This window comes from Semicossyphus pulcher, unplaced genomic scaffold (genome assembly GCF_022749685.1).
Source record: "Semicossyphus pulcher isolate SPU_LCO1_2020_fin unplaced genomic scaffold, fSemPul1.0.p SCAF_2, whole genome shotgun sequence".
Taxonomy (NCBI): Eukaryota; Metazoa; Chordata; class Actinopteri; order Labriformes; family Labridae; genus Semicossyphus; species Semicossyphus pulcher.
The window spans coordinates 9027529-9040334 of record NW_027211693.1 but is presented as its reverse complement, the minus strand read 5'-3'; the positions used below and the strand labels follow the sequence as shown (position 1 = coordinate 9040334).

General features: G+C 42.5%; 1 protein-coding gene across 1 annotated transcript in view; it reads right to left on the bottom strand.

Annotated features, from left to right (window-relative positions):
• fstl5 (follistatin-like 5) overlaps nucleotides 1-12806 on the bottom strand; it is a 199686-nt gene that overhangs the window by 59825 nt on the left and 127055 nt on the right. The window contains exons 7-8 of the mRNA XM_069670589.1: nucleotides 10739-10905; nucleotides 1988-2108 (exon numbers count right to left, since the gene is read on the bottom strand). Coding sequence (XP_069526690.1) covers nucleotides 1988-2108; nucleotides 10739-10905 — 288 coding nt within the window. The remainder of the gene's footprint in view (nucleotides 1-1987; nucleotides 2109-10738; nucleotides 10906-12806) is intronic.

Below are 12806 nucleotides of genomic sequence, written 5' to 3'. Positions count from 1 at the left end.
ATCTACACATTATGACAGACAGTTAGCAGTTCCATTTAATATTATGTGTACGATATTCAAAATAACTAATAAAATGTTCTTAAACAGGAAGTAAAGCACCAAAAAAAGGTACTGTCAGGTACTAGTAACTACTTCGAACTATGGATACAGGTTCATAAGTACACATACATAACCCTAGCGCTGCAGAATCTAGTCTAGAAGGGTGAAATTGTAAAAAGAAACAGTGCTGGGGGAAAAAAAACTTCTCTGTTGCAAAAAACAAGATGCATCATGACAGGCAGGTACCAGTGGTTGACTGTACAATTCACAGGGCAAAGTTGAATAACAGTTCACTCTGAACTGCATGTCTACTGGATCCAGCAGAACATCACAACAAACCAGGATTTTTGGGGAATTTGTCACTTTGTCATTGCAACCCGGCCCCGGATAAGCAGAAGATAATGGATGGATGGATCACCTTTTTATACATAGACACTGCTGCTGTTGTCACGGTCACATGTGGTCATTTATTAACTCTGATTGGCTATAAAATCTCAAGACTAACATAAAATGACCCCGTCAGACGGCAGACGTCAAGGTCAGAAAAAGTGAGAGTGAAAGGAGGGGAGATTGGCGGGCCGCTGCAAACACAACTCTTTCAGTGTAGACAGTGATTGACAATGCCTGACAATCCCTGATCCCTGAAGAATTTTGCTTTAGACTCCGTCTGCATCTGTTTGCTAACCTAAATGAACTGAGGCCAACACTGAGCTCTGTGCACGGCTGTTGATATGAGACGAGGAGCAGAGCACCTGAATGAGTTGACAGCCACGCTGAAGAGCGTTAAGAAGCATGATGAGGAAGGAGCAGAGCCGTGGTGGAAAGCTGGAGGAGTTCACCAGGGTTTCAGGTTAGGCTCTTACCAGTTCTTACCAGTTCCAGGTAATTTAAGTAAAGTGTGGCAGGTTAGTAGCTGGTACAATTTAACTTACTGCAATTCCCCTAAACTGAAGTAAACTTCTAATAGATGTCACAGATCTTGATGTCAAGATGTGTTTACTTTTGATCTTTCTTTACTCTTCCAAAATGATAAAACATACTTTAAAGATCCCAAACAAAGAAAATTGAAACCAATCACAACGTCTAACAAATACAAATGTCAGGAAAACAACAAAGGAGCGATTCTCCCCTGGAAAGAGCCACTGTCAGTCAAAGCTGGTGTTCTCTGTAATCGATAGACGCAATAATATTTGAAATTGGCACCATAGCTGTGGAGAAAGTTGTGCAAACAACTCGTTTTCGTCCATTCTACATTCCTACAACACCCAGCATGCATTGTACCCCTCCCTCTGGAAGGAATGGCCCAGCGAGAGACGCTGGAGTGAAATATTACCATTTTCGCTGCAGGCAACGGCTCAGAGCGGGACAGAATCCGAAATACGACAAGAATATACCAGTGGATCATCTAAAAAATCTTCAGGTCTGCAGTCCACATCTCAAACCTTTTTTTTTTTAAACGAGACATGACATCGGAGGCGGAGGTCCTAGATTGAGGAAGTCTAGTTTATCGAGCTCCCTGGCCTCTGCCAGATGATGCATTTTACGTAGTCTCGCAGAGGTTTTCCAGGGTCCATTGGAGAAGCGGTTAGCGTCCTCCAAAGGCAAAGAGCCAAATTGCATTCTTATTCGATCATAATGGCATTAACTCCCGATGATAGCATGATAGGACTGAGGTTTAAAATCAGCAAACTGGCTGTTTAAATTGTTTTGGGGATGTTATACATTTGCTGTAGAAGCCAGCACACGACAAAACATGTGCTGCTCTTTGTAATAGATTTGGTGACAACCGCTTCCTGAGAGCAGCATGGCATCACCTATTTACTTGCAGTGACTCCACTGTTAATAAGTTCCATACACACCTATTTACACAAACACTGTGAAGTGCTGCTGGGGAATGACCTCTTTGAAAAGGAGCTTTGAAATAATCATCTTTGTAGTAGCCTCTTACCATTCACTTGAAGAGTATGGGTCTGAAAAAGTTTCTCGTAGCCGTCAGCATGACAGGTGTAGTTGCCCATGTGGGTTGTGGTCACCTTGGTGATGTACAGTGAACCATCATCCCCAAAGTCCTACAAGAGAGAGAAAGAGGAAACAGAGTCTTAATGATGAACTGGAGAAAGTCCTTGAGTAAGTGCTGGTAATCTTGCAGTGTAGCAGTGATGGTTGAAGGTGTTTGAAGCTGGAAATGAACAGTGTCAATGGGGATGCAACAAGCCTGCAGTGTGCAAATGAGAAGAAAAACATGTTTCATCACATAGGAAATGAAAAACATGACAATAATCCAAAAAGGCACTCTGTGGAGAAATGTCCATCAATCTAAGTCCAAAGTTGAAGGCATTTGGAGGCAATGCAAACAAATGAGGAAAATAAATGTCAAAGTCACGGTTAAGAAAAATAGTTTTCTGGTACATGTCATTTTTCCAATCAGAGGAGAGTGATCTGATGGGAAAGGACTGAGGCTATAATTGATTAGCAAAGAAATTACACAGACTTTAATAGAAAAACAGTGAAACATATAGCGCTGCAGACAGGCAGTCGATCAGAAAACGTCTGCTGCTAATATAAATGTCATTGTCCCTCGGAAACACCAAAATGTGACTTGTTGGTCGACATGCAGGCAAAACATGTTGCCCTTCAATTCTCACGCGACCCATTTAAAACCAAACAAAAGACGTAATTAAACCAAACCTACCCATGATGTTAACTTATGTCGAGCCAACTGAAACATGATTAATTCATGCTGTGTTGTGATAATTAAGCTCGTGAATACACACAAAAAAAATGGTGCTGGACGAGGAAAGAGAGCAAACAGAAGAATAAATTATTCAGCTGTGAAACAGATAGAAGCCCCCAAAGCTAATGAGCCCATTGACGGCGTGCCACTGGGATGAATCTTCTCGGCGAATGGCTGCCATCTTGACATGTTGTGATGAGGTTTTTTTTGCTTTGTCCCAAAAGGATTTTTTTTGTCATGTTTTGTGCTGATGTCCAAATTAGTGTTAATGGTAAATGTTTTCAATTGATGCAACACATTACATAAAGGAGGAGGTTCAGTTACACTCAGAGGGCCAAATCCAACTTGTTCCATCAGCAGCTTGGTTCTTAACACTAGAACCGCCAACCGGGAAAATTTACCTGCAGCTGTCTTTTGATTGTGAAGTGTGTTCAGTAGCGCCCCCTATTGTTAAAAAATGTCAACATAAATCCAGGACTGTGTGCTGTTCTTTGGTTTGTTTTCTGCCAAGCACCTTGTCTAGAAAGTGCTTTGCAAATAAAGTTTATACCGTTATATACTGTTTTTATGTTTATATTGTCATGTTGTCATTTTGTAAGCTGCATAAACACATCATTATACAACTTTGTGTTGTAAATGATAAATAAATGAACCTTGAAAATCAATGCATTCTAATAGCAGTTTTAGGTATACTGTGAGCCCTGGCGGTTCTATAAGCTGTAGGCATTGTTACCACTGCACATTTACCAAGGACTGTTGGCTTTATGTTGGCTATCATGATGACATCCATGGGAGTATGTATGTTTGTATTTATGTCTCCTGTTTTGGTATTTATGTTTTATATATTTTCTTGAATGATGTGTATTGCTTGAGTGTGCTACTGTTGCAAATTGCTCCTTGGGGACAATAAAGATAATCCAATCCAATTCCTTGCCAACATTTACAAGGATTTACTTTATTTTTCAAACTGATAAAGATAAATATTTTACTCCTGCTCTCAAACTTATGGAAATAAAAGATAAATATAACATTCATAAGTATTATAACATACAATAATACATGAATAAAAGCTATTTGCCAAGTCTTCTTTGACTTAAATACAAACTTAATACATGTCTTGAGTTGGGAAACAGGAGCCGTGCTGAGCTTAGGCTCTTCTTTCTCTAATGACTGATTTATATAATAAAGTATACTTTTATTGTGCTTTTGCTACAATAGATATTGAAGATCTCACAGTGACTAAATTGAATGATACTATTATTCCTCATGGACAGTTTAAAAACAAAGGGACTGCCTGTGCTTGTAATAACAGATTAGCACGTTCGGGTGCACGGCAGCCTTCATTATGGTTTTTTTCAGAGCCCGTTAACTAGACGAAGGCCAGGTGCCAAAACGTGCTCAGTCCTGATTGCTGCCATGCATTAAAAAATCATTCACATATCTTTAGCGGTGTGAACTTTTGCTCTCCAGATTGTCCATGACTCGGCCCCTGTGCTCCTCCTTTCTTCTAACTGAACACACCATTCTTTTATTAAAAAGACTCAGCCCTAATTACTCGTCCTCTCCCAGAGAAGTTCATCGCAAGGAAAGTGCATTTTCTCATTAAAAAGCTTTTAACATTTCCATCACATCTTTGCATCTTGGCATTCACTATCTCCTTAAATGTCTACAGACAGGCGGGGAGAGCCAGCCATCGTGTTTACAGGCGTACGCTGTGTTTATCAGTTCGTCCTGGTGTGCTCCGATCTAACCTGCGAGCTCGGTAACAGCTCGGGCTGAGTGAAGCATCAGAGCTTCACAATATGAGGGGAAATCGATGGTGCGTTTTGGCCCCTTGGGCTGAGAGCATATTGTGTCACCTTCTTAAATGAAAAATGAATGGGGGGAGAAATGAAACTCAGGGGGGTGGAACGAGCCGCGGCGGAGGCTGTCGACATGATTCCTCCACCTCAGCTCACCACCCTCACCGCGGCTATCAGCAGCACCCAGCACCCAGCTCTCTGCAGACACAGCAAGCCGGCGTACGAAGGGAGACAAGGGCAGGTAGAGGTGGATTTACAAATAGGCCATAGCCCTCAAGAAACTATAATTAATAAAGCTGTCAGCGACAGGTCACCTCTGAAAGGACACTAAAGAGCCACCTCATTGGACAGCTAACCTCTCTGGTGGTGACGAGGCATTTCACAAAACGGCCTCTGAAGAAGTTTCCAGCCTGGTCTCATAAAACTTTGTGAAAGAAACACAATATGTGGAAAATACCCTGCGGTGTGAACAGAGAGAGAGAATCTTGTTTCCCCAAAATGAAACCATTTTGAGTCACACACTAAAAATAGAGGCTAGTTTGACATTAAAGAGCGGGTTCACTAAATTACAGAAATCACATTTTCGCCCTCACCTCCGGGAGTATCTAGTCACACTGATAGTTTTAGTTTTTTGTGCCAATGTTTTTTTTTCTGCTGCCAAAATTTCTGCTTTCACCTCAATGTGATGGAGTTGAATATATTTTAGAAACAATGTTCCCAATTACTCTGCATCATCCCCAGACCTGACGGACAACAGATTCCACTGGAGGTACTTTTTAGCAAAGAAAGAGACCTAACATGACACAAAGTAATGCCATGAGTTTCAAGAACATAAGTCCTCAGCTGTACTGAGGATAAGGCAGACATCTCAGAGTGGAAAAAGTCTTAAAATCTGGTCACAAAAACTATTTCAGTCAGACAACTCACGTTCGTATAGATTGACATATTTATTTAACAGCATAACAAAGTTTGTATTTGGCGTCTATGCTCCGACCTCATCACTCCTCGCAGACTGATGAGATAATATCTTAAACCCTCCTAGCCGGAGCCTGCAGGTGGATGCTTGGGTGGTGGTGGGGCTGAAGTCAGAGTGCAGACAGGTGCAGGGCAGCGGTGGCAGTGACAGAGCAGAGGGAGAGAGCGGAAATCTTGCAGCTTAAATAGACCGCCAGGGAGGAAGTGTTTGTCAGGTGACTGTGGAGATGACGCATGTCAGGTGTGAATCAGTGCAGCTGGAGTTGTCTGAAGTAGCTCGCAGGCGTCGCCCCATAACTCATAAAAAGTGTTTTTTAATCTCTGGGTGATGTTTAAATTTCAACGAGAAGATGCATATGCAGGGATGACTTGTTGTAACTGTTAACAAGTGTAAACCTTTAAGGATAAATCTACTTATATTCAATATTTTTGTCCATCAACAAATCACCAACAATGTCTTGATCCTGTTTACAAGAAGTGTCTGTGTAGCTCAGGCCTGACCTCCTAAAGAGGCACACCATTGAACTTGATGCTTCTTTCATGCATGCACCGATGTTTGTTTGCTTGTTTGTCCGCACACCTTTTTAAAGTAAACTATTTAACCTGATTTTAAGAATAAATGTCATGACCTGTGTTTTTAAGATCTTTCACAGGAATGACAGGGCTTGATGCTGAACGCCACAGACAGGCTGAGGAAGTGAAAGCGTTTAGACTTGAACATATGGTTAGTTCTTGTTCTATTACCAACCTTAAACTTTATTTTGCTTTGAACAGATTTTTAGTTTAAAGTGAATTGCAAGTAAACTCCCACACACTGTCCACTTGCACAAAATACATTTCTTTACTTGCAACGTTTCGGTGCTCGTCCTTCATCAGGAAAACAGTGTGAAGGTCGAGGAGCGAGAGCGTTGAAAGCAGCTAAGTATTTTCTTAAGTTGGACAGTGTGGGGGAGTTTACTTACAATTTTGTCTGATGTTTTTCCTCCCTCACACACCTGTCCTAAGGTTTTCTCTACCTGCTTTTAAATGAATGCGATTCATGTGCAGGAAAATAATGACATTACGTGCAGTTTTTTTGTTGACCTCAGCCAGTGCGGCACTGTGCGTCTGTTGTAGGCACATCGTTAGCTTTGTGGGCTTCTTGTGAATGAAACATAAAGTGAATCAATGTCCGTCTGTTGAGGCAAAAACGTAAAAGAATCCTACCTGGGACGGGATCTGTAGGGGAGAAAAACATGTAAAACATTCAGTAACGTTCAATGAAAGCAGTAAGACATATAAAAGCAGACAGGTGAAAGCACTGCTGGTGTTGTGGTCACACAGGAATACATGCTGTCACAGACACAGTACAGTGTACACCTCAGTTTCCAGATGATATAAAGATCGGATTCTGGGCTCCCAGACTGCATGATTAATCTGACAAAAATACCTTCTTGATAGAAGATGCAGATATATTAAAAGTGACCAATGATTCAGTAAGATTTATGAGTTATCTGCCTTATAAAGTTGCACCGCCTCATTTATTCGTCCTCCGGGAGCAGCGCAGGAAGAATACAAATTCTATCACAAGAGCTGGCACACACTGATCGAACCTGAACGTAGATATTATAAATAATCATGTACATTCAATGTTACATGTGGTACATCTCCACAACACGGAGATAATGTGACACCCACCAGAATGAGGCAGCAAAGCCAAAATGGGAGATAAAAACACATTTTCCAATGGACAAGATAAGAAAGCAGAAGATTCAGCTCAGATCGTGCTGCTTCCTGCGCTCTATCTGCTCCTCCTGAAGCAGCCGTCTTCAAAACAGATTTTCATTAATTCCATGTATTTCAAAGATTTTGGTGCTAAATCTGATAAACTTTGAGAGTGACCTTGCAGGCTGACTTTGCAACGAGGACGTTACCCCAAAAAGTAGCTAAGAAATCCTTTTTACAGTCGTGCACATTTTCAAACTTTTAAAGAATTATAAAATATCAAGTGCATTTTTCATCTTCTGAGCAATTTCCGAGAGCAGAGATTCAGCATCCCCAGACGCAAACATACACAGGCACACACACACACACATAAACCCGACTGTGTCTTTGGCTCGGCCACTCAGGGAGGATTGAAATACTGACAGCCTTGGATGATGATGCAATAGCCAGCAACTGTCAACTTCATGGAATTACAGTAAGCTGCTTTGTCAAAATTTAGAGAGGCTCCATTGAACTCCGGGATACAAGCGAACCACTGGGATTAATGTCTATCCACTAAGTCTGAACGTCGGCAAAATCTCTAAAATAACCACGTTCTAAACTGGGAAGGCCTGCGAGATCAGAATGCATAAAGCTCCCATGTGTGCTCACAGGAATATGACTCTAATTAAGGCTGGCAGTGGATACTCACAAATATTAACAGCCAGCAATTATACTGAAATTGTCTGCAAGGCAATTTAGGATGAGTCTGAGGATGCCAGGTGCAGGCACAATCCATTCTCCTCTCTGGAAGGAACAACAATGATTGACTGGGTGTCTGAGAGCCAAAAATAAATCTGGATTAAGCTGCAGTCGGTGTGTTCCCACTGGTAGTTTCTCTTGGTGCTGCGTGGTTTGCACACATTTTTCTGATGAGTCACAAGAGACTGTAAATACTCATGCTGATTCACTTGCTGTGTTGCTGCAGATGCTCTGGAGGTAATCTGCGCTCTGGCAGGGGTGTTAAACTCCGGGTATGTTCGACTTCAACAAAAAAATCACATCTGACAATGGCAGACCTCCAGGGTCAAAGAACAGCGAGTTCTCTCAGTCTGAAGAGACGGTTTAGTCCCAACTCAGTCTCAGTTCATAAAGATGCACTGGCATCATCCCAACATGCTGTGTGCACCATAGTGACAGAGGAAGAGGCTTTTTGAGCACAACATTAAAAACAGGCAATATAAAGAGCCTGGAGTACCAAAGGGGCTCAGAGTTAATTAAAATGCAAACTCTGCTGCATCCTTCTTTCTGCTCTCTTCTATCCATGATGTGTTACTCAAGACATGAGTTCTTCTGTCCACTCTCTAAATGCAAGAAAACATTCTGACTGTCAGATCCCACAAAAATTTATGTTTTTTCTGATACAAATTTTTGCTCAGTCTAAGACATTAAAGTGGTAATCTTGAAGATCTTAGTTCCGTTCTCTTTGGCGGCACCTCTGGCGATAAGCGGTAATTGTGGGAGCACACTTCCCAGATATCCAGACAGTGCTGCTTGTGTGACGTCCACGGTTGGCTCCGGTTGTAACTCTTGATTTTCCTCGCTGGCGGTCGCTTTCCTTTTTAGACTGTTTGCTTCATCTGAGCGTCAAGTTTGTTTCTTTTTCTTTGGATTATTTATGAAGTTGTATCTGTAGTCATCCATCTTTTCTTTGTTTGTTCAGCCATAGTAGATTACTGTTTACTCGCAACACTTGCAGAGAGCGGAAAAGCAGCCGCTTAGCTCCGCCTACCCTCTCTGGCAGACCAACCACTGCTGGCTGATGGAAAACGCGTCACTAACTGGGCGCCGCTTGTGATTTTTTCAGCGAAAGTCGCCACAGACACCCAGTCTGTAATACTGCATCTGCAAAGGCTTTCATCAGTGGGCCATAGGCTCAATCACCATTGTGTTACCTCATTCGGCGATAGATAGAGACTAAACAGACATTTATTTAAATGAAAATCTTCGAGATTGTCACTTTAAGTTATTTGAAGTCCTTGCTCTGTCTGCTGTCATGATTCCAGCTATTGATGAACTTCACACAAACCTTTTGTCTGCTACAATAGAAACACTGAGCAGCATTTGGCAGCAGCAGCTTTTATCCCCGCGCTGACATTTGAATTGAAAGTAGACCTGTGCAGGATCTGATATTAGTCACCGGGAAACTGACAACTGTGTGAAGTGCAGACAAAGACCACACCTGGTCGGGACACTGAACTCTGCTGTGTGTCTGCAGGCGATATCAGGAGATGAAACAAAAACTAGGTCTATTGCATCTGCAAAAAAAAAGAGAGAGAATAAAAAGAACAGAGCAGTTCTGGGGAAAAAATATATGAAAGATAGATCAAAGGTTGCTTTGACCTTGCAACTCTTTTCTCCCACAAAACCTCTAAAAGATATTCAGAGCGTTTTGGAGAAATAATCTGACCTGACATTTATTTTCTGTAACTCCCAGCACTTCCATGCATCTTTTTTGGCCGTCAAACTGTATGACGGGAAATGACTTGAAAAATGCAAATTCTGTAAAAGCTGTAACTCTCGTGTGCACGACCTGAAAATCACCTCGCGATGTTGGTCCTGCTCATAATGTGTATCCCACATCACCAGAAACCAGAACCAGCGTGCTACTTCAGAGCCAGTTGACGGTGCCAAGGATGACTGGCGACAGCTGGGCGCCTCTTACTCATTTTAAGGGTCATCAACATTTAATGTTACATTAGTGGCTTCGCTGGGTCTCCCTTTATCTACTGCGACAGTGTTGACTTAATTATGCACAGCAGTATCACACACATCTCGGTCAGCCCGGACACGCGAAGAGGAAAAGGGAAGGAGGTCTGTCTTTTCTGTAGCTTGCCACCTAAGTGTCCTTCCTCCTTTTTTTGATGTGGATGAAAGTGACACAGAGGGCTGTCTGGGGCCCTGCTTGCAGATTAACACACACAAACACAGCCACATACACACATACAGTCTTTCTCTGTAAAAGTAGGTCCGTCCTCCAGGGCCGAACCCCTTTGGTATCCCCCCTTCATCTTCTTTCTCTTTCTGAAATCCCTGTCCCTCCCAGCAGTCTCTAAACACAGACACCAGGAACACAAACTGACATCCTGGATTACTGTCAGACCTACAATACAAAGCCAGCGCCAACAGTCAAACAAAATGTGCTGACAATCTGAGCTGCTGCCAAAAAAAATAAAGTTGGAATATGATAAGAAAGAAGTATAGGTTGAAATTATCTGGAATTTACAGCACAGCAGAAAAAAAGGACGGCGCCGAAACAGTCGTAAAGAATTGATGACGCTTCACAGAGTGAAAACAGGATAATTAGAGCTGTGCACTGTCACAGCCATTCAGCTATAACTGCCATTATATATTTATCTACCCTATAATGCATGTGTCCACCCGTTTATCTAGCCATCTACCTCTGCACCATAAATCAAAGAGAGTGATGACAGCCGGCTCTTACATTGATGTCTTCCAGGTTCAAGGAGTTCAGGTATTGATGGTTTCTCTTCCACAATATAGGAGGCCTCCGCTCCCCAGTGATGGCACAAGTCATCACAGCGCTCTGGCCGACTGTCACTGTGGTGACGCTCACCTTTTGGTCGTCTGGGAGGCTGAGCAGGTACACATCTGCGGATGAGACAGAACAATGACACACTGTTAGACGCGTTGTCTTCGGGAGAATAACTCAGTGTAAGTTTTCAGACATTAAACTAAACCCGCTGAGTGAAAGTGGGAACAATTTTAGTCCTTTGTGAAACTTTTAGAAACTTTAGAACAGAAAATTGATGGACTTATCCTCCCTGTAACAGCTCATAATTCACAGGAATAAACTCGCTGAGATACTGCACGATGAAAGACGTCATGTTTTGCACACATTTTTCACTTAATGAAGCCTGAAAACAAGAATGCAAAACACAAAGTGTCTCAATTAGCTGCTGTTGTGTTGTGCTATAGAGGCAGATGTTTTTTTTACTTAAAGATGCACTGAGGCAGCACAATTATTGCAATTTGCAAAGTAATGGGAATAGATTAGGTTAAATGTTCTGTAAATCCTTTGCATAATTTATGTAATGATACTATAATGAAAGTCCTACTTCCTCTGCTGATCTCTCCGAGGACCCCGGGTCCGCCGCGATGCACCTCTTTTTTTAGCTAACAGCACAAAACAGAGACTGTTGGGAGGCAGCGGTTCTGCTGGTGTAAGCGTGCTGCTTTGTAACTAGAAGCTGGAATATTTTTACCATGCTCCGTGCTCTGAGAGTATTAAACAAGCGAGCCAGGCTCTCCACGTTGTTGTAAAAGCCCAGGAGTGCACCTTTTTCTGATGAAAGTAACATGGAAAAATAAGCTTGCACTGCCAGAGAGGTTCCCCATGGAAACACAGCTCTAGACTTCGACCCGAGTCAGTGCTTGGCTTGATTCAGTATTCCTGCACAAATAAAAAGTTTTTGGAGCATGTTTCTGATATGATGAGATGTGGTTGTGTTCTCGACAGTTAATTTTTTCCCATTACTGGAAGCACAAAGAAAAGCCAGGGTGGTTTCGAGGTCAGTGCGGCCATGGTTGGTTAACGCCTTTTGTGCGTCCCGTATTTTGCTGAGACAATGAGGACAATGTACACTCATCCTTTCTTTGGTTTGTGTTATGTAACATGGCCTGTGAGAGAATGCGTTTTAATCTTTCTCTTGGGTAATGAGCAACGGAGCAAAAGGAAACAGAGACTCAATTTGTTCTGCTCCTAAGGGCATGAAATACAAAACCTAATGAAAGAGCAGGTCCAGCAGACAGTGTTCAGTCGCCACAGAACACAGAATAAGGATGAGAGCGCCTTCAATTACAGCGTGACTCCAATGGCCTCGTACCAATGGCTCCTGAATGCTTTTTTTAACCTTCTCACTCATTTGCTGTTTGCTCCACTTGTTGTGTCTTTGAGCTGTGAACTTAGCGAGCCTGTTAGAGCCAGACGGGAGCCGTGAGAGAACTCTACTTCTTCTCAGCAGGAAGCTCAGGGTTAAGGCTTGTAATCTATCATTCGGCCCATTGAAGCCCTGCCTAAGCCCGGCCAAATCTCCCTCAAAATTACAGGATTAATAACAGACGTTTTGTCCGAGTGGAGTATAACTCTAAGAGTTATTATACTGTCAGTGGAGAGTTTTATCCAACTCTGAGGGGATCCGCACGGCTAAAGTTTAAAGAATCCAGGAACGTAACTGGTTTCATAAAGGGCCAGTTCGCCTTATGTCCTCTCCTTTCACATCAGGGCTGAGTGTAGGTGTTTTACTGTCCTGGTGTAAAAGTCTCCTCATTTCCTGTCTATGCTTTTTTTTATTAAAGGGCCAGTTTGCCAATTTAAACCTCAGTCCTATCATGCTATTATGGGCAGCTAATGGCATTATGGTAGGAAAAAAAAGCAATTTCACTGTGTGCCTTTGGAGGACTTTCTCCAATGGGCCCTGGAAAACAGGAAGGGAAGGCCAGGGAGCTCGCTAAACTACACTTCCTCAATCTGGGACGCCCGCCTCCGATCA